The following is a 21,833-nucleotide window of genomic DNA, read 5'->3' as shown; positions in this document are numbered from 1 at the left end:
GCAAACGTTTTTCATGGCATAGGGCATCCTGGGGAGCATTTTCATAACAGCCTGTGTAAGACACAAATGGTGCTTGTCATCCCAACCCACACGGCATTTAAGAGATTCCCAGTCCCACTTCCCATATCCTGGCAGGTTCTTCCAGCCACCTCAATATACCATGCTCTACATGGCAAGAGCAGCTGAAAGCCTGTCCCTTCCTCCCACAGACAGTCCAGACCATGGGGATCCAGTGGATGCCTTCCACATGGCCAACAAGGTATCATCTTCTTCCTTATCACCAGAGAACTCAGCCATTAGGCCATATTCCCCAAATCACTTCAGTTAAAACAAGTGCTTGCTTTGCATCCATCTTAATGATGCAGAAGAAGAGCAGTAGAAAGTCCCAAGTAGTTTAAGTAGGTAGGGTTGCCTCTGTAGTTAATGCAAGTTTGACATGGGAGAGACAGGGGAAAAAGAATAATGCAAAGTACTGATTCAGGAAAACTGAAACTTCTCACAGGTATGCACAAACTTTGATGTCACATCTATCTCTTTCAAATCTCAGGAGAGTTTCCTAGTAAAATCAGAGCACGAGAACTATCTGGAACAGCCCAGATTTTAACCAGTACACAGAAATTTGTCTTTGCTCTGCTTGATTTAGGTCATGGATTCAAGGACCTCTATCCCCTCCAAATGCCCCAACCACCAGGTTATTTGGTACTTCTTGATAGGTAAGAATTTTTCACTTGGCTGTTGTTCTTGCTTCATATTGGTTTGTTCTTCCATGTAGACATACTATAGAAAAAGTCCTCACTTTATTAGTATAAAATGGAGAAAATGTCTAAAATCTCAAAAAACATACTGAAAGGAGTAATCATTTCCTTCCCAAACTCAGAGGCCAGCATTCCCACCCTGCTTTACAGAGAGGAAAGGACAGTGAATCGCAGTAATGCATCAGTACCCTTGGCAGAGGACCCAAGCCTCCCTAGCCCCACAGACACTGTGCTTTCCATGAAAACCTCCTCCAGGCTGAATACAATGATTTTCCCAGCCAGAAAACCTTTTGTTCAGCTTAAGATTTTCACTGCAACCAAGCATGCAACCAAGCGCCTCCCCAAATATTTACCCTCCGCCCTGGACACACTGGAGCCAGCAAGACATTACCTTGACAACTAGCTTTGCTTTATGGAGCTGTAAATATATTTTTTAATAGGCTGGTGGCAAGAGAGATGTTTTTCAGGCTTGACAACATCCAAAGTTAACTGAGATTCATTTCAGAAGAGGAGACAGAGTAAAGGAAGGGGGAACACAAGACTGAAGCCCACAGAATATAAAATCTAGAAAGCAACTGCCAAAAAGCCCATGCACAGCTGTCTTTTGGCTCTCAGAAAAAGATTTAAACCTCAAACAACATCAGGCTGAAGTAGACAGCACAGAGGAAACCACTCTAGGCAATGCTCATGCTCAGAAAGGAGTCTTTCTTATTATTTTGTTGGAGATGGCCCAGTCTTTGCAAATGCATAGCTCTCCCTCACTCCTCTCACCTCCCTGTCCCATCCTAAGAGTTCACCTAAAACAGCAATATTTAACAGAAGAAGAGATCCTGGTACTTGGGATGACCTCGGGGTGCAACCTTCATGCACCCCGAGAGCCCCGCTTGCAGCAGAGACCTCCCTGGTACACCCGCAGTGGTGGCATCCACGTCTCCAAACAGGACCATGCTATTTCCAAGGGGAATCTTGAAGCTTTCAGAAAAGCAAGTGTTCAGCTTTGGAATAAAGTTAGGGGCCAGGGGAGCTCATCCCTTCCTGTTTTTTCTCATGAGGTAAGTACGAAACAGAGCACAGAAGTAGCTTGGTCTCACCGCTGTAGGTAGGACTACGAGGTCTTCCTAAGCCTCTCAGTCCACCTCCCACGCCGGAAGGCACACGGGATGACAGCAGGGAAGGAAGGTCCCTGTCATCAAGTGTTTACTGTGTCGACCCTGGCAGCATCTCATCCTCTTTCACGTGCCAGCACATTAAGCCTGATATGCCTTCGTTAGCCCCAGCGCTGCTCTCTGACGCCTAATTTGACTAACCCTTTAGTGACTAATTTAATTACCCCGGCCCACAAACTGACAGACAGCTGTTAAAAATGGTTATTGCATTATTAATACGCTCCAGTAATTTCCCATTAAAACTATACTGTTAATAATTTTTTCCCTGTATTTCTTCCCTCTTAATTAGTCTATTTAAAACTTTGAAGGAATATTCTCTTTATGGTAAATGGGAGCGTCGAGCAAATTACATTTTTGATTGAATACTTCTGTGATAGGCCAGCAAATAAGACCGTTGAGTTGTTAATTATTGTCAGAGTTCCACACGATGCCTGCTAATGAGGCAGTCAATCTTCTCTGCCATTCTCAGAATATTAATGGAGGCCTTTGGTATTGATTTTGTCACTGGGAGAAACCAGGAAACCCTCTTTCTTGGGTAGCCCAGGGCGCTGCAGAGCACGGGAGGGAGTTTGCCCTGCCCGGTGTGGTGGCTTCCTCCTCTACACATTAAGGAACTTGTCCAGCTTTTGCCAGCAAGGGTGGTAACACGGACACAAAGGGGAGTGTTAAATCAGTTGGCAACACAACGACTGCATGCTGCAGCTTAACTTTCCTAACACTTATTTATCCATGAGCTCACAAACCTGACACTGGAAGGGGACCCGGACAAGGCTGAAGACCCCCAGGATGGACTGAACCAAACAGTGTTTGAAGTTGGTTTAAGCTCAGGAACGCTCTCTGGCATGATAAATTTCTATGTTGCTTGGACAGCTCGTGCACCAAACGTGCTGGTCTGTGTGTCCACATTGAAGACTACCCCTCCCTGTGAACGCGTGTAGATGCTGCAACAGCCATACCCACCTGGGACAGGCAGCTGGTTGCGTGTTTCAACTGCTGCCTAACACGCTTATTGCTATCACTGCACCATTTCACTCTCCCCGGTCCCTCTGGGTCTACCTGTTGACTCTTAACTATATCAGATTCATTTCTTATCTTTCTTTGATAAAAGAATTACTTTTTTTTGAGGAAAAGAAAACATTTAATCTGTCTGAACTTCAACATATAATCTGATACAGCGATGCAGGAAACTTATTAGCTAAGCTACCATGGATAAGGATTCACACACAAACTGTGAGGTATATAAGAAATCGTCTGTCTGAAGACAGACATTGAGTTGTGCTGGAGGATGAAGAAGAGAAGTTTCAGTAATATTTCTCAGCCTGTTTGGGGATTGACTCTATTGGATATTTTTACTAATGTTCTCATTGGAAAAAGGAGTTTGTTAGTGAAGGCTTGCCAGTGTCAAATCGTAGGACTTGATGAGTCTTCCCATCTTAGGGTTCCATTGCATAACTCATATTTAATTTTGTGGGGCAGGGAAGGCCATTTTGTTCTTTGCTAAGAACAATAAGGATGTGATTCCCGATGCCCAAACCATCTCCTGGTACACAGCATCTTGGCCACACCAGAAATAATGCTACTAAAACAGTCCTCATTTTGTAACAGAGGGACTGAGACACAGAGAGGCTAATGCCACACACGAAGTTTATGGTAAAACAGGTTTTCCTGGGCTGGGCTTCCTTAGTTTCTTATCTGTGACCTCTAAGGTGTAAGTGACAGTGAGTGAGCAATGGATGGGCCTTTCCAAAAGCTTGCAATTGCTCACAAACTAACATTCACTTAGGTCAAAATCCCACAACACAAATCAGATTAAACCCAGTGATGTTGACGGAAGTTCATCCTGATTGAGAAGCAGAGATCCAGATGGATGTACACACCCCTCTCCACTCACATCACTGCAACCAGCCTTGAGCCCGGCTGACAGCCCAGCTACCCAAGTAATACCATCTCTCCCGTGCGGACACGTACCCGCCTTGGTCAGGGAGAGGCTGCGTTAGAGGCTGTACGCCCGTACACACAATTAAAAGATGATGCATGTGTTCCTCATTCAGTCCAAAATAAACAAGCATGAACACACAGAGAAACTGTACCCTTTCAGCAGTGGGGAAACTGTTCAAGAGACACAACTCTTGCATAAGCGTGTCCACCTCTATCCTCCACTGGTACATGATCTCTTGTAAGAAAAGGGGAGCAATGCTTGTTCCTGTAGGACCCTTTTCTATTGGTGTAAGTGAAGGCACAGTGGGCATTATGTTGGTGAGTCAGCGAAAACCTGCCCCAGCCAGCTGATGAAGAATAACTGGCGACGCTTGCTAGTGCAGCTGAGGTCAACGCAGAGGTTTGTAGGGCACAGTCATACCCAGCACGCAGGCAGAGTAAGTAATACCTATGCAGGTGCCCTGCGTGATGAGCCAAGATGATCAGCAAGGGATTGGGGAACAAAGGCAACTGATTTCAAAATCCAAATGGTCTAAATGGATTTGGATTTCAAAGAGAAAATGCCCTCCCCACCATCCTGAGCCTCTTGAGTTTGCTGGGTTTGGTGCTATCCCCTCCTGTACTGTCTGTGAGATGTGTGGAGCAGCTACTGGCACGCTGCACGTACGTGCTGGAGCACGACAGCAGGCAGCAGCGGTGGGAGGATCTCAGCAGCTCCTGGCAGCTTCAGAGGTGCAGCAGAGGACAAAAGACTGGATTTGTCAGGACTAAATGGCATGAAGGGATAGAAAATGATTTAAGCTCATGAAGAAATCCCCTCTGGCCCTCTCGCCCTGACAGCTGAATAGACAGCTGTGAAAAAGTGCAAGCACCCACTGGGCAGAAAGCTGTGCTCCATCCGAAGGGAACGAGTGAAGTCGTCTCTGCACAGGGAAGACAAGAGCTTGCCTAGGCCCTTCCACGCCTCTGCTGGGCCATTCCCACATGCCTGTTGCTGTGCTGTGCAGCAATCCCGCCTCTCTTGGGCCGTTTCCCCCTCCCGTTGGGGCAGAAAGCTCCACGTCAAGCTTTCTAAATATTTCTAAATAGGTCACACAGCATTTCATGCTCCATTTTATGTCTCTAGATTTGATTTGAGGAAGCATCTGTGTAGGATGCCTAGCCCAGAGATCTACAGAGTCAATAGCTAACACAGAGATTCCTCCTAGTCCCTCAAAACTGGCTCATCGCCCTTTAAACTGTTCTTGCCTTTCTAGCCCAAACCTTCCCCCAGCCCTACTCCCACCAAGGAAAGCTAAAACGGACCTTGCAAGGGTCAGAAAATCCTGGCTGTAGCAGGCAACGTGCCAACATAAATCAAACTGTCAGACCCACCACCAAGAGGCCAGAGCTCGGGGACTTCACTCCAGGTAATCTGCTCTAGCAAGTCTACACTGGCTTTCTGCAGCCAAATGCACGGCTTTGACCGCCCTGTCCCGGTCACGCTTGAGTTGAGTGCTGAGGATTTCTGGCTGTTTCACTCCCTGCCACGAGTGACCGCAGCAGGATGAGTGGTGAGACAGATGCAGGGACAAGTGGCTTGAGCACTTGGTGCCACATTCTTTGCATCCCATTGCCAGGGAAGCAGAGGACAGGACACGGAGGGCGGTGTGCTGGACCTCAGCTTCATCTCCCAAAGAGCAAGCCACTGCCCTGGACTTTGTAGCTTCTCTAAATAGATGAGAGAAAGCAGGGAAACGGGAAAGACCCCCGCACTCGCCAAAAAATAGACCAGACCAGCCATTCCGGGAAGGCCCCACATCTGCCTTACTGGGTGCCACTGGTAAATCAGGAAAGGCGAAGATTTCTTGGAGCATGGGATGAGCCATCACAGCCGATTTGACTCCAGATGCTACCAACTCCCTGCAAACACTGCCACCAGCAACCCTACAGCCCAGGAGGATGGAACAAAACCAAGAGACAGGGACAGGCAGCAGACAACAGCTGTCCCAGGGAACAGGCACCCTGCCCGCACTGGAAGCGGCTGTCAGGCAGGGACTGCAATCCCTGAAGCAAAACGACGGCAGGCTGCTGCCCTCCCACCCCCTCCCCACCTCCGCCATATGGGAGGGAGGGAGCCGAAAACCTGAGTACACATGCACACATTGCACTCTCCAGAGCAGGCTGCCAAAAGGCCAGGGAGACAGATGTTTAACAGTAAATCTTTTCATATTCCCTTAAATCTCCGCAAAGCCACAGCTGACACTTCCAAAAGGCCCAGAATTGGGGCTTTTCCCTGCACTGCTCTCCAGATCTGCACTCAATTCCACATGTTTCTTGGCTTCTCTCAAAGCTGGGCAACGGGAAGTCAGTAATTTCTGTGTTTTCTTTTCCACTAAGGACCAGAGCAACAAATTAGCACTGCTGCTCCCCAGATACAGTCAGCTCCCCTCCCACCCTATCACCCATGCTGTTTTGGAGCCCATCTGCTGCCCACTTTTGCCAGGCTTTCTAAGCAAGCCAGGCACTATTCTGACTGCAATGAAGTTTTTCAGGCTTAGATTGAGAGCTACATTTTTTCATTTTAGAAACCAGGCTTCAGTAAAAAAGAGGTTTTCCATTTTTACTTAATTGCCTCTGAAGCAGCATATCCCAGTTTCACCAGGAAAGGTTGAGCCCGTAACTTTCCAAGGGCCTCACATGAGAGGCTGTTCCTTCATTCAGTTCAGTGGCAGCCATTCTTGACTCTCCTGCTCATATATCAAAATCATATATCAGTTATGTTCAGACACAAACTCTGGCTTTCACCCAAAAAACTCATATCATCACACTGGCTGGGCACCAAGTCAAACTACTATAAAGCTAGAAAGGCTCAATCACCTGGGCTCAGCACCCACCAAAGCGACTGACAGTTTTTGGTCAGGCTGGAGTGTGTCAGGACAGGCTCAGGTTTGCCTGTGACCAAATCCATGGCTAGGGTTGATATGTTCCTACCTTAAGCCCTGGAGAAGCTCTCATAAGAGACAGAGGAAGCCAGACCTCATAAGACATCAAGCGCTGGCTTCTTGGCTCAAATAACTGGAGTACAACATCCTGCCTACCCTGGATATCCCTTCCCATAGGCACTTGGACATGATGATAACCAGACTCATAAAAAGTTCCCTGCAAAAAAGGGGAACAAGGAGAACCTATTCTGAAAGAATAATGAAGAACTAAAGAGGCAGGTATCCTGAAATAGTCCTTCCATAGTAAATAGTCTTGGCTTGCAGAGGTGTCCAGCTTAACTACCTGGAGCAGGTCTAAGAGGGCTTACTACTAGCTGCCAGTGAATCAACAGGCAATGTCCTTCATGCACAGGATTCACACTCAAATGGAGGCAAACAACCAAACAACCAACATGTGGGAAAATACGCCACCCCGAAGACTGGCTGTGGGCCACCCAAGGCAGGGCTGTCCGGCCTGCGTGCCCAAACGTCACTCTGCGTGTGCAAATACACACTTCGGCACCGCCGCCTGGGAAAACAGCCTCAGCGCTATTGAACTAAAGGTCAAGCTTTAAATTAAGGGCATGCTTTGGTTAATAAAGGGTTAATGACAGATTACAGGCCTCTCAACATAGGAACTAAAGGAATAAAATAGGGGTTGAGTTTAGGAGCCTTGTTGCAGGTTAGCTTCCTCCCTTCCTGCAGGGTTTTCAGGGCATTGCTCCGGGGAGTTGGTGCAGAATAGCTGCTCTGCAACATTTACCCAGGTAGACAAGCCCTAACAGATGTTAGGAGCCCATTACACCCATAGATCATGTCTGGTATAGATGGCTATAGGCAACACATTCACCTCTTGGATGCTAACAATCAAGGGACCCTTTATTAAAACATCCACTTTTTTTTTTTTTTTTAATCATTAACCCTTTATAAACTATTCAGTTATGGCCCAAAGCTGGTTCCAGATCCAGAGGAAATTGCATTTTAGAGCCAAGATTTTTCAGCTCTGGCCCATCTGCGTTTAATACACACTGATTAAAAAAAAAAAGAAAAAAGAAAATGTGGATTGAACTGAATAAAGAGACTTCTCCTTGCAAAAGCTCAGTGCATATTTACACAGTATTCTGCCTTAATTCTCAGCTCCTTCATTTATGTCATTTTAAGCCTTCCACAGTAGCAGGGTAGTATTAGCTGGTGCTTAATTGTGTGCTTCTGGGTTCAGCGCGGCTCCCGCAGAGCTGCCGCCTGCGAGAGAGGCTCCGTCCGCGTCTGCAGAGGCCAAGGACGGAGGCGCGCGGGAGGCACGGCAGGGATTAACCCCGCGACCCCGCCGGGCGCGAGCGAGGATGGGAAGGACGCGGCCAAGCAATGACAGGGAGGAGAGCCTGCAGCAGAGAGATCCGACCGCAGGGAAGAGGCGAGCGATGCCAATTCTCCCCGGGGAGGCTGGTAAGTGAGCCTGGAGCCGGAGGCTGAGCACCGTCTATAAAGTATGGGGAGATACGGCGCCAGGAGACCACAGCCTGAGCCGTGAGAGGCGGACGGGAAATCGTTACTGTACTCATGAAACGGAGGCGCCAAGAAAGGAAGGGCTCTGCTCGCGTTTACATTAATGCTTATTTATGCGGCTCTGACAGACACAGGTAAAGGCAGCTTCAGCCCTTTCGCACCAGGAAAGAGGAGCGCTCACACGGAGCTTTATAACAAACGGGCACCTGGCCCCGTCCAGGGCACATCTCCCCTAGCCGAGAGGTGCTTCGGTCAGGAGTTTAAGTTGGCTGGGCAGAGTCCCCCCAGACTCCTTGGAGAGGCACCTCCACGGGCAACCCAGCCCATCCCCAAGGGCACATGTAAGACAAAACGACATCGGCCCTGCGCGTTTTAAGCGACACCCCCAAGGGCACGGGAAGCATCGGTGGCGAGAGACCCTGCAATGCGACGCCTGGGATGGAAACACCCATGTGAAACGTCGGGACCTCCTACTCTGCAGGAGGTGCGAGCATGTTCTCCCTCGGAAAACCCATCCAGCCTCAGGACGAGTGGATCTAAAAGCCACACATGCAGCTGCGCACTCTACATTCCCGGCGCATGCTTCCCCTCCAAAGCCTGCTCAGTACCATTCGCTTTAATTTCCTCAGACGGAGGAAAAATATGCGCTAGATGAATTATGTAAGCACCGCACTCTGCGTGAACATCCACATCCCTCCTTCCCAGTGTTGTCTTCTTTATTTCCATTTCAGCCAGCGCTAGGCCTGCTCAACTCTGTTCACATCCTCTTCGGAGCCCAGGGCCCCAAAGCACAGCGCAGCTCGCGTCGCTGTGTGGCAGCCCGTCCCTGACTACGCCAATCCATATTATGATAAAAGGCATTTGGTTTCAGCCAATAGCACCTCATTATATCAAAAACACCAGAGGAAATGTCTGGAGTTGAATTGATTAGTGCACAGTAATTCTTCAGGCTGTGAAAGCAGGGCAATTCCCAAGATGGGATTATTTTTTTGCTAGGCTTCACCTAATTTTCACAATTTTTTTCCTCCTGCTTGCTTTGCAGCCCTCCTTCCAATCCTCTCCAGCTTTGTAACACTCTGATTCAGTCCCTCAAAACAATATTCTGCTTAATGCACTTCTGCTTAGTGCCCGGGAAAGCTCTACCGCCCACCAGACCTCTGCACTTTAAATGTGTAGCAGTACGAAAAAGTTTAGAGAGTTTTTGCATTTTGCTGTACTGACAGAAGCCAGATTTGGGGAGACCAGAGAAATACCTAAGAGGTATTTATAAAAATCTAAATCAGCAAAGCGGAAGGTGCTGACCAGGTTTACCCACTGTCCCCCTGCACTGCACTGTCCCCCTGCTGCTGCATCCTCCAAGCCCTGAGCAGACCCAGAGCAACCATGAAGATGTTCTCAAGACCATTCACTGGGCAGATTGGTCCTTCTAACCTCCTTTGAACTACTTTTGTTACTTCTCCTGGAGGTCAATGGGCCAGAAAGGGCCTGCAGACAACCTCTCCTGCATCTGGAAACTCCCTGTTGAGGGAGAAAGAGGCAGAGGGTGACCCCAGGCAGGACTGCTTGCTGCTGACAAAGCTGAGGAGCTTTCCCCAGGTCCTTGCTGCCATGCCACAGCCTCAGGAACTGGCCTGGGACCTACCCACACATTTCTCAGAAGTCACGAAAGAGCCTGTGCTGTCATGACCCACCAACAGTGGTGGGATTTGAGACTAGGGAGCGCCCAGGCAGTATCTAAGCTGCTGAGCAAAGTTATCCCAAGCTGCTTGGAAAGTGCTGCACCTGATTGCTCTCCAGCGACTCAGAGGCTGGGAGGAGAAAGGGTATTTTGCCCTGACAAATCACCCTGACAGCAGGGGTGACATCCCGGAGTGGAGCAAACCCATCAGGAGCAGCTGGTGCGACAGGCAGCGGTGGGGCACTGTACCGAGGCCGCCGGAGTCGATGGAAACATCACCCTGCACCGGCTGCTCAAGAGCAGAAGCTGAAACTAATTAACTTCCTTTGTCTTTGGAGACCGCAGCCTCACAGGTTCACTGGCTGCATCCGTGTCGGTCCCAGTGTCAGGCCTCGCTCGCCCACGTCCTCAGCTGGGCTGTCTACCCCAGGGTTAGGGGGCCGACGGGCACCAAGAGCAGACCCGGGCACCGGCTCCTGCTGCCTGCAGACTAGCACGCCCACCACTTGCCTGCTGCCCCCTAGTTAAAACCGAAAGGAGAGTTTTTGCCTTGTTTGTAGGCATATCTGAACAGCTCCGGTCTGCGTGAAGAACACAGCTACCTTCCCTTGCCTTTCCACCCCTGTTCTCCAAGCCAAGAATGACGTTTCTCTGTAGCAACATGTACATCTCTCCTTCCTTTCGGGAATAAAAAAATATCATAAAACAAACTTACAGGTACATGAGTTCATTTTCTCCAGGAGTCCTGTCCAAATTTGCAAGGGCCAGTGTCTTTCCTGCGGTGCCTTTAAAATGGAAGGACAACCATCCCTTGTTCACATCCACCTCTATTCCCTTTGCTGCCACTAAGATAATTTCTCTTCCTCGTACTAGCTTTGAAGCTTATCAGAGAACATTGGCATGCTCCCAGAAATGCTTCATCTCTGATGAATTTTATTAGTTTTGTCCTCTGAATAAAGTGATCCAACAGTAGTTACAGGAGATAAAAACAGAGAAAGGAGTTGTAGAAACAGTTCATATCGGACAAGTTTAAGGCAACTGAAAACTAGCCAGAACTGGTTGTTTAGTGGCGCCAGTTCTTTCTAAGTTGCATTAAAAATAGCTATGGAAAACGCGTTAACTTTTTCCTAATGTCACTGCCCCACACAGGACCATACTGGATCTGCTCCCCAGTTATACGGCTAAGCTGAAGGAGAGCTGCGCATCTAGACAGGAACGTGACCTTGGTTATCCGTCCTCCTACCACTGCTTCAAAGCATCTCACGAACTTGATAAGTTAGATCGCACCAGATCTGGGAGCCCTGGGAGAGAGGGGGGTGAGGGACCAAAGCCGTGCGCCGCAGAGTGCACTTCCCGAGACGCAGAGGAATCCCAGTCCCTCGTGCCTGCTGCTAGCATCCCGATTTCTCAGCTGTCCTTCTCTCCCACGTTAAGAAGTCATCTGTGCTCCGAGAAAGAGAAGGGAAAACCTGCTTTGAAGCTGATGTAGAAAAACGTCCTGCAGGGTTTAGCTGACCAGGGCCCAGACATGCAGCGTATTAATGCAGCACAGCCTGCTGCAGCCCGCCAGCCGAGCGGCTGCCTGTGAACACGCTCTCAGCTCACACTCGATAAAGGCAATACGAGTTAGCTCAGTCTGAAACAGAAGAAGGCAAAGCGGAGGCCAAATACGTTGCATTTGCTGTGGTGCAGGCACCTGCTCTACAAACCACTCTGGCGGCTCCGCTCCCGCACCACACTCACACTTGTTCGGCTGCAGTTGTTTAAGCCCTGTGCTCAGCTACCGCGACCTGACGCTTTCTAAAAGCCTGGCAATTCCCTCCCAAAAACCACCTTTGCCCCCGGGATTGTAAACTGAGAACCTGGCTGATAAAAGAGGGAGAACAGTCGATTAGGCACACACATGTATACTGAGACGCGGAGGCGGTCGGGTGCATGTTTAACAGACGTAACGCAGCTCTTTTGGAAGGCAGGAGGGTGCACAGACTGCAGCAGATTTTTCTGTCCGGTATCCACAGGGATAAATCACAGGATCCCACTGACATGAGCATGTCCTGGTAAAGCTCGGAGAAGGTGGAATAGCTCTCCTGGGAGGGGAGAGGCCAGTGGAGGTGGGGTTGTATCTACTTCCAGTTGCCTCTGCTGGATGGACTGAAACAGCACACTTTACATCGTGGGAAGATGTGGCTCCTGATATTTAAATACCAACAAAATTAAGAGGCAGACAAATTAATGTCAATGTCCCCTTTCATTCCTGTGGGAACAGCAAATTTAGACTGAGGGATCCCAGCACAGGAAACCTCATGTAGCAGTGCAGATGGCTAAGAGGACACAAGCTGGGTGCAATGAGCTGTATGTAGGGGACCACAATCATCTGCATCTGGGGGAAGAAAACTGAGGGCTGGGGGAAGAAAACCGAGGGCTAAGCTGTGGAAAAAGCAGGTAAGGAAAGGCCTGGCCTGGCTAGGAAGCCCAGGGTCAGCTGGATGACCACACCATGAATTTGCACCCGTCAGGTTTGTGCTTTGCAGACCAACAGGTAGAATATTGGTCCCTGGTTCTTGTGGTAATCTGTAAGATGAAATGGTGAGGTATGACACACATCACAGTATGGGAAAAAGAGGAGAACGGCGGGCCCAGTTTCACTGTCCTGAGGCTGGAGCAGGCGCTCTGTTGCTGCAAGCAGTGCAGTGCAAGAGAACCGTCCCTGTCTTGGCTAGATGAACTCACTGATCTCTCTTCCACCTGTAAATTTTCTAGTCCCCTTCACAGGCAGGGAGATGGCCACAAAGGCAGAGTTAAATAAACCTCAGATGGGGGGAAAAAAAAGATAAATAAGATAAAATACTACAGTAAGGCTCTATAAACAGAGAGGTCACAGAGACCACACCGTCTTTGAACAGGCAGCCACAAAGCATGCTCCAGCCGATGTTTAACAGGAAGCAAAGGCAGGGACATATAAACAAACATCACCATCAAACAGGGAAGGAAGAATACCTTTCACCAAAGAAACCCGAAGTATGATTCTGCTATCTTGCATCTCCCTTTTCTACCAAGTGTTCACATCAGCGCAGTGTTTTGAAGCCACTACCTGCCCCTCCAAATCCTTTGTACTCTGCACTGTCTCAACGCCAGCAGGATTCTGCTCAACCACAGAACCGGGCTGTCGCTGGCAACAGGCGGCTTGAAGGGGAGCGAAACGAGAGCTTCCCAGGAGCTGACGGAGAGGAGAGCAGGACGCTGAGCAGGGCTGGGGCACCCTTGTCCTAGCCAAAAAACCCCAACGGACAAACATGCACACGCACAAATATCTGCAACAGCAGATCTGGCATAAGGACCGGCATAAAGGGAAGCTGCAGAGTTTAATGCCAAATCATAAGTGATGAGCGATCCCAGCTACATCATAGGGAATCATTCTGGGTGTGAGAAAACATTTACATATTTGGTGGGTGTTGTTTTTTTTAATTGTCTTGATAAATATATAAACAAAATCTGTTTATCTGTTTGTTTTTTTCCCCCCTCCTGGGCTCTGCAGCACCATTGGTGATAGGAACAACAGTCATTCAACTGCAAAACTTGTAGCTGTTCCTGGTGCTTTCACAGTTGCTCTCTATGATGGTTTGCCAAAAAAGCTAGGCCCAAATTTATTTTCACTGTCCCTAAGTGGTTTAATCATTTTCCTTGTAGTTTTACAGCCCCGATTAAGAATTTAGTGGGATTCCATAAAGGACTGGAGCACAGAGAGAGACTGAAATTCAGTGTCACCGTAGTAGGAACCACTAAAAAGCCCAAAAGGGAGGGCTGAAAGGTACCTCTGGCTTCCAGGCATTGCCGGTGATGGCTCAGAAAGATGAGGAAGAGATATGCTCTGAGCGTTGGCGGTTCTCCTACAGCCTGCCATGAGGTCCCTGCACCCTCCCCTGATGCAGCAGGCGCGACAGAGGTCCGGGGAGACACGGCGTTCAATGCCGACCTACCCTAGACACTCCCTGGGTGATTTCACCTTGAGTTTCGGGTTTTTTCCTTTCTTCTCTGCCCCCAATTTCTCCATCTCACGTTACACTCTGTAATTCCTTTCTTGTTTTGGTGTTTGGACCCTTCAGATGATGGCCATAAGGTCTCCAGTGAGTTATCCCATAGCCAAATGAGACGTGTCCGGAGGCCTTAACCTGCTCTTGTAAACCCAACGAGGAGGCAGAAACAGCCCAACAAGCAGCTAGGATGAAGCAAAGTCTACAGATGCAGGGCAGAGGTTCGCGGCAGCAAGCGTCTGTCCTCTCCCTGCAGAGGGGGAAGCCTAAGACTGCTGTTACGGTGGTTTTCAAGCATTGGGAATTTCTTCTCTGCTCTTTTGCGAGACGACAGCCTGTTGGGGTGATGAGAGGCACAGGCCAGGGCAGTGGGGACGTTATCTCCGGGGATGACAGCGTCTCCGTGATGTGCGTGGTAATGAATTGACCTCTTTTCAGAAATGAGTAAGTTGTGCTTGGTGATGCAATGATCAATTTGCTCCATCATGTTAAGCCGTCCATTCATCACAGGCACCCGCCGGCAGGCGCTCAGGGCCGCTTTACTGGCGCTGGCGGCTGCCGTTATCGACAGAGCAGTAGCCTCTGAAGGCAGCTCCCTGCCACTCGCCGTGACCGCCGCTTACGGAGCCAGGGAAAGGGCTTCCCCCGCACCACCAAATCCTGGCGAGCGCCTGGAAGAGGGTCTCTCCAGCATTGGATGCTCACAGGAATCAAAGTCATTTCTGCCACAGAAGCCTATGAGGCAGAAAAGGGAAAGAGGGACCAAGGCATCCTATGGCATCTCCTGCACATCCAGACGGCACTGAACTGCGAGAAGGGCACTGCTGAGCCGAATGAATCCCGGAGGCAGAGCAGAGGAACAGCGGCAGGAGTGAGCCTGAGAGAAACCCTTGCATTGAATCGGGAGGTGCCTGAGATGCAAGAAACTCGCTGAAAAAGAGTACACCCAGCCAAAAACGTCACAAGACTCTGCTTCAAAAGTGCTCAATTGTAGCAACACCCGTTCTCCTGTGTTCCTGCGGATAAGGCACAAGACTAGGACTCAGGACAGCTGAGACCTGTTGCTGGCGTGACGGCGTGGCCTCAGCAAAGTTGCTTCCTCTCCCCGGCCTAGATTCCCTTTGCCCCTCTTACCCACTTCACTTTTCATCTCGCTCAGCCAGAGAGTGCAAGGTGTCTCACCCAGCAGCCCGTCACTGACTTCAAAAGCGCCCACGGCCCTGCAGAGCAGGTGCCACCGAGGGGCTTGTGACAAAGGTCCCCATCACGCCTGGGGCAACGGCCACGTCGCCTGGGCCAGGGCAGGGAGGATACCAGGAATAAAAGCTCAGCTCTGTCCTCAACACTAGACAGCACGCGCTTCCCAGGACTACACGAGGAATTCAGACGGGCAGCAAAGCTCTCTGTTGCTCGGCGGAACAAATGTATCATGCGCAGCACTAAGAACTGAAAATAAAATAATAATAATAATAAAAAAAAAACCTCCTGTTGATTGTACTTTGGCAAAGAATTCAGAGAGCAAAGGGGCTCACTTGGGAGCAAAACGAAGATGAATTGATGGAGAGTTCAAGAGAACTCATTCTTCTGCTGAACACTTGTCTCTCCATCAGGACATCTCAAAGGCTTGTCAAGCAAAGGCAGGCCTTTTATTTGTTTCTATGGTTGCCATAACGATAGAGCTATATGTCACGTCAGGCAGCAGCTGAGGCTTGCTCCTGTGATTTATATCTGCTCTGGAGAAATTATAAACTTTTCTTCAGAGCAGGTGACAAAGCAGGGCTGTGTGAAACCCCGCTTTGGAGAGGTGAGCAGAGGCAGACCACCGTGGCAGCACAGCAGCCCCATCGCCGGTCAGCGGCAGCAGTCCGAACGGGCAATGGACGTGAAAGACGATGGGGCACTTGCCATCCTCTCCCGCTTTGCTCCCCCTGGTTGCTCTCCGTCGAGCAGGCCCCGGGCAGCACCCGTGCAGCCCCTCGCCGCGGGGCAGGGACGCTGCGGGCACCGCGCCGAGCTGCCGCCTGCTCGCAGCCAGGCGCACTCGGGAGCTGGGGCCGCGGGTCCTGCCCGCTGCAATCTCTGAGGACCTGCCCAAGGGGCAGAGCAATGTGCAGTCCCACACTTGGAGTGATTCCTTGTCCTACGGGACAAGCAATACCTCCTAAATGGCCAAAAAGAGAAGGCAAAAGGCATTCAGGGGAGGTCGGCGGAAGGACTGAACACCTGGCTAGCTATCTGTTAAAACGAGTATGGACTATGTTAGCAAAGATGTCACTGTTAGCACGGTTGCAACGATGCGAGATGTCACCGATGTTATCATCATGCAGAGGATCATACTCTGGGGTTGAGGAGGGGATGCTTAATACGGTTACTCATAAATCATACATTTAAGTTTCATTAACTCTAAAAGAAACCTCGTGCTTAATTTATGATATATACCCCTAAAATTTTCACCACCACGTTCTGCTTGCGAGGTCCTACCCCTACTCTTCCCCCGGAGCATGCAGAGCACAGGCAGCAATCCTGCAGGGTTAAGGTGCCAGGATGTTTACGTGTAGACCTTTTACTCATATCTACAGGAAGTTTCTTTAATGACTTAAATGCAGCCTGGTCCTTTTGTTCCAATTCACCAGACCATCGCGTACAGCTTGTAGCACCACTCTGCAGTAAAACACCCCAAGAACAATACTGCTTCAGAACAACAGCAGGGAGTCAGCATTTCTCTGGAGAGCTGCTGAAAGGCAGATCCCCACCTGTCCTTTCTGCAGTCTCAAGCATCTTCATAAAAGCACACGGCCACGTTCGAACCTTTAACCCTCCGAGTTGTAAAGACTTCATCAGTTGTTTTCTCCAAACCAGGCTTTCTGCAATTTTCCTCCATTAAAGTCTTGAAGACAAGTGACCCCTGAGCCAAAAGGTGTCAGACTAATGAGAGGTCTGGAGGAATGCAGCACACTTGTTATTAACGACACAGAAGAAATACAGGACTGAATTACCACCGCAACGTTACAGGACAGCAAACAGGATACTCAAAGCGCTGAGACACGGTCGTGTTACAGCCGCAGTAATACAGTGCAGGATACGAACCCTTGGCGCTGAGACATGACTGTACTAGAGCCACATCTCTGCAGCACCACAGGTAGGAGCTTCCAACACAGGGGCACGTGATGCCACTGCCGTCTCACAGCCCAGCAAACTGGCCCCTCCAAATGCGGAGACCTGACTGTATTTGAATACCTACGCAATGGATAGCACCCGTCCACCTCCAGTGGTAGGTCTGACATTACGGATCACGGTTCGGAAAACAGAACCCCCAGAACTGTTGCATCACACTTGTTAAAGCTACCAAAATAAGTGTGTATCAGTCCAGAGGGACAAAGCAAAGAAGCTGCAAGATAAACAGCTTTACACCCTTCTTGTACCCTTCTCGTTTCAAGAAAGCACCTAAGAGCCTCAGCGCAGAGACAGGACAAAACAATGCTCGTGGGCACTGAGCAAATCTACGTCCCTACTCTCAAACCGCAGTGGATCTGAAAAACCAAGCGTGACTCCTCTGCACCGTTCCCTCAGTCAACTTTCAGTGCTCAGCTAAGACTGTGCCACCCTGATTTCCATCCATCACAGGGTATTTGGGACCCTGAGCTGGCTGCCTGATCCCCGTTTGAGAAGTGTTTAAGTTCTAATGCAGAAATAATAGATCGTTTTTTGGTTTTCACTGTATCTGTGAAACCTTCCATAATTCAACATCAAATATTTATTATTACGTTTATTAAAGTTTTAATAATTTAGCACCTCCTGCATGTAAAATACAAGCTCAGTGAACTCGGGTCCCTTACTCTACCTGGGTCACTCCAATATTTATATCTGGAATTCTCAATTCAGGTTTCATTTACGAGGGAGCAGGCAACAGACCCCACGCCAGAAACTCCCCTCCTCCTTCCCTGACAACCTTCCATCCTGAGGCTCTTCCACAAGGATCAGTGTCTGGAGACAACTACTGCACTGAAGCAGAAACCAACCTTTCTAGACTCTACTTTTGCTCCAGTACCTTTAACAACGATGGGAGGAGGGAAAGAATAACGTTTTCACAGACCTGTGTCTGGAAAAACGTTAACGTATAACATGGTGACTCCTCCCGTTCTCAGCTCAACATCAGCAGTGCTACCCAGAAAAAATGTGACTCTTCCAATACATCCAAACTGTAGGCAGGTATTTACCACCAGTCTCTTTTTGCAGGAAAGGGAACAAGCACTAACTAGCAACAAGAACACACTCAGGAGTGAGGACCTCTTGGATGCCAGTCCTGGCTCTGCCATATGTTTTTGTAGGCACCTGCTCCAACTATAGCCCTGCTGAGATTCATGGTGGTGGGACAAAGAGTGCAAATGCATCATCCCATTGCTCTTGGAAAAGAAAAGACAAAAGGGTCTGGGGACATAAGGATCCTGCTAGTGCCCAGGAAGTTGATTCACAACACAGGTAAGGACTTGAGGGTCAGGAAATTGTGTCCTGAGTCAATGGAAAAGACAGCGAGAAGGAAGGTAGGAAGGCTGCCTAGTACCAAATAATCACACGCTCAATCTTAATTTAATGAGGGAGAGGGGAACACACACTAAACAGCTAAGGAGTTAAACAGGTAAATGCACACTTATAGTTCACAGTTAAACCCTTGTAAACCAGAGAAAGACTTGTGTTGACAATCACCACCACAGCTCTCTTCCAAGGCAGTGCCTGCTGCGCTCTGGACTCTTGCCTTACTACAACCATTCCCCAGCTGCCGGTGCAAGGAGGACAACCAATTTGCTTGGGCTCCCTTTCCAAGGGGACCCTCCTTTGCCCACCCTCAGCCCAGTCTCCCCAGCAAACAGCCTCTCCTTCCACAAGGGCTACTCTCCTGACAACACCCTTAAAGATCCAACTTCTGAACTAGATAATTGACACAAGTCAGATCATGTCTGCCTAAAGCACAAGCTAGCCAAAATGGGGAAACCACAGAAATATTAGGGCATTTATAGAAATCAAGGAAGAAAAAATTTCTTATAGTATAATAATTGGACAAGTGACATAGCCTTCCACCAGGTCTGACCTTGGCCCTTCATGACCACCAAAGCAGAGTATCTACGGCTGGTTGCATGTGATATACATATGAGTTTCTGAAAGATGTTGGCATTTCCATACTGGCAAATACATCTATTCAAGCTGTTCAATCAAACATCAGATTTAAGCCATTCTAAAATTGCCTCGCCAAAGGTTTGCACCAATTTACTTGACTGGATTGGCAGACTTCAGGCCAAAATTGAGAGTTGTACACATGGGCCTGGCCTAGACCCACCAGGACCAAAAAACCTAGGATCTGTCACATCAGGTTTCTCGTTGGAAGAAAGTAATCAAACTTATTGCCCCAGAAATTACTGCATCCTCAATACAATCTAAAGAGTAATCTAGTGGCTCAAGCATGAGCAAAAGGAGAAATCTGCTTCTTACCTGACATCTGCTGGATCTTCTGTCACCAGAACATCTGTCTTGCAGCTGGCGAGAGGATTGATAGAAAGCTCCACAGGCGGTACCACAAAGCTCTTACTGACAGGCAGCCACAGGCCTTGACCCAAGCTATAGGTGGACCTGGAATGGGGACAAACGCATCACATAGAAACACAGCATCTACAGTAAATGGTGGACCTCTACTGCATCTGACCACCTAGAAACCAGAGCAGTTGGGCTATCATCAGATTAATTCATCTCCTGACCTTGTCCCAAAAGCCAAATGCTAGCAAATAAAAGAGAAATAGCTAGAGGTATGACAGGGAGAACAGGGGGGTGGTCATCATGGTCCTTTTAATCCAGGGGATTTTTTTCTGTGCATACTGTCCTCACTTTTGCTCAGACGCACACCTGGCAGAGGGCATGAGAGGGAAAGCCTTCCTCCTTCTGCAGAATATAGACAAATCTTTCAGGTTTGTCAAAGGCAAATAACACCAGTGTGCTTCAGAAAGCAGAATAAGATGGAGCTAGGAATGACCAGGAGGTAGCACTCTGCTGGGGGAGTCCTTACCAACAGGCACACACCTCCCAAACGGGTAAGCTGAATAGTCACTCAACTCACCTGAGTATCTTCTCTGGTGCTTGCTCTCCTGTGACTAAATCGTATCCCCTCTCAAGTGTTGTGTAGGGCCAAGGCCTAGGAGACAAAGAAGGAGAGAGAGAAACCATGTCACGTCACTCAGCAAGAACACCACCACACCTGGGCTCCAGGGCTTTGGTTCTGGAAACAGACAGAAGGGAAGAAGACCTCACTTCTTAGCAATCTGAGGGAAGAAGAGAGAAAGCACTTCTTCAGATGGGGGGCTCAGGTCCCACTCACCCTTCACTGTGTCCCCAGTCACTGCGCACACACAAATGACGATGGACGGGGTCTGGGGCATAGCCTTCGTGACAGCTGCACTCTCCTAAAAGGGAAAAAGGAAGAGATCAGACTTCTCTGTACAAGAAGCATGTGAGAAATCACTGCACTGGACACTCCTTCCTTGTCATTCATTGCTGCCCATTCACAGGCTTTCCTCATCCCTATCCTAGATATAAAAGCACTTTGGACTCTTCTGAAACATCCAGGTGACGATATGGAAAGCTAAAAAAAAAACCCAAACAAACAAAAAAAACCCAACCTGTAGCTTTTATGAAGGGGGTTATATGATGAGGTTCCCACTGTAACTGTAGACTGGATTTAATGATTCAAAGGTCTGTCCTCATCCCACGTTCCTGTGCACCCCTGCAGTTCAGCCTGTACTTGACAGTCTCCTAGAGAAGCTCCCTGCAGAGAAACCCCCTCGTGGATCCGTTCTGCTCTGCAAACGGCTCGCGCTGAGCATCGCACACCTCTGACAGAGGGGCTGGCCTGTGATCGGCAACCCGTTTCTCACCGCGGATCATTACCTTGCTTGATGAGGGCAACCGTCCCCGCACACCTCTCATCTGGGGGCATTTGCCCCAGCCCCTTGGTAGAGAGCAGCCAATTTGGTGCACCTGCGACCTGCTCGACCCACCGCAGCAGAGAGCTCCCCTTCTCGCCTCTGCCCCCTAACACCTCGCATCAGGGCATGAGAGCAAATTCTCTCCCAACCCAAAGATTAGCAGTGCAAGAGGTGGCTCTTTCCCAGCTTTTCCAGCTTCATTCACATGGAAGGAACATAGCGCAGAAAGATCTGACCTCTCACCCTACCCCGTCTCCATCTTCTGTATTCAGCACCCTTTTCTGTGCCCTCTTCCCGGTGCTAATGGGCTCCCGTTCCCCTTTCGCTTCCCAGCTCTCCTTCCTTCTCTCTGTGCTTGCTCACCCTGTTATACCCTTTTGACAGCACGACTAGAGACGTTTTCTGCACCAGAGACCTGACCATGCTTGGCCTAAATTGATTCCATGTTTGGTAAAAATACATATCCCGGAGCAAGAAATGACAAAATAAAAAGATTAATTGGATTTGCACACAGAATTTCTGTTACAAGATTCTGCCGTTTTTTTTTCCCCAGCTCCCCTCCTCTCCCAATCATGCTCTTGCTTCACAGAGCGGCAGGCTGAGTTTTAAACACCGGCCGAGGTGCAGAGCCAGGGGAGCAGCTTAACCTGTGCTTTTACCCCCACGCGCACAGGCAAAGGAGGGAAGATGCTGCGAGCCGGGAGGGAGAGGGGATACCCCTGTCACGGAGTTAATGCAGACTGACAGATACCTATGAGTTCTTTGGGTTCCTAAGCAAGTTCTTAAAATGTCTCACAGGGATTACAGCAAAGAGCTTTATTGTCAGGA

At 49.1% G+C, this 21,833-nt stretch overlaps 1 protein-coding gene across 1 annotated transcript in view; it reads right to left on the bottom strand.

The window, feature by feature from the left end:
• The window catches only part of ASTN2 (astrotactin 2), a 433,335-nt gene that overhangs the window by 216,770 nt on the left and 194,732 nt on the right, over positions 1-21,833 (bottom strand). The window contains exons 8-10 of the mRNA XM_067309282.1: positions 20,399-20,483; positions 20,141-20,215; positions 19,522-19,659 (exon numbers count right to left, since the gene is read on the bottom strand). Of these exons, the coding sequence (XP_067165383.1) occupies positions 19,522-19,659; positions 20,141-20,215; positions 20,399-20,483 (298 nt within the window). The remainder of the gene's footprint in view (positions 1-19,521; positions 19,660-20,140; positions 20,216-20,398; positions 20,484-21,833) is intronic.

Source organism: Apteryx mantelli, chromosome 21 (genome assembly GCF_036417845.1).
Source record: "Apteryx mantelli isolate bAptMan1 chromosome 21, bAptMan1.hap1, whole genome shotgun sequence".
Taxonomy (NCBI): Eukaryota; Metazoa; Chordata; class Aves; order Apterygiformes; family Apterygidae; genus Apteryx; species Apteryx mantelli.
This window is presented reverse-complemented; position numbering and strand designations above follow the sequence as displayed.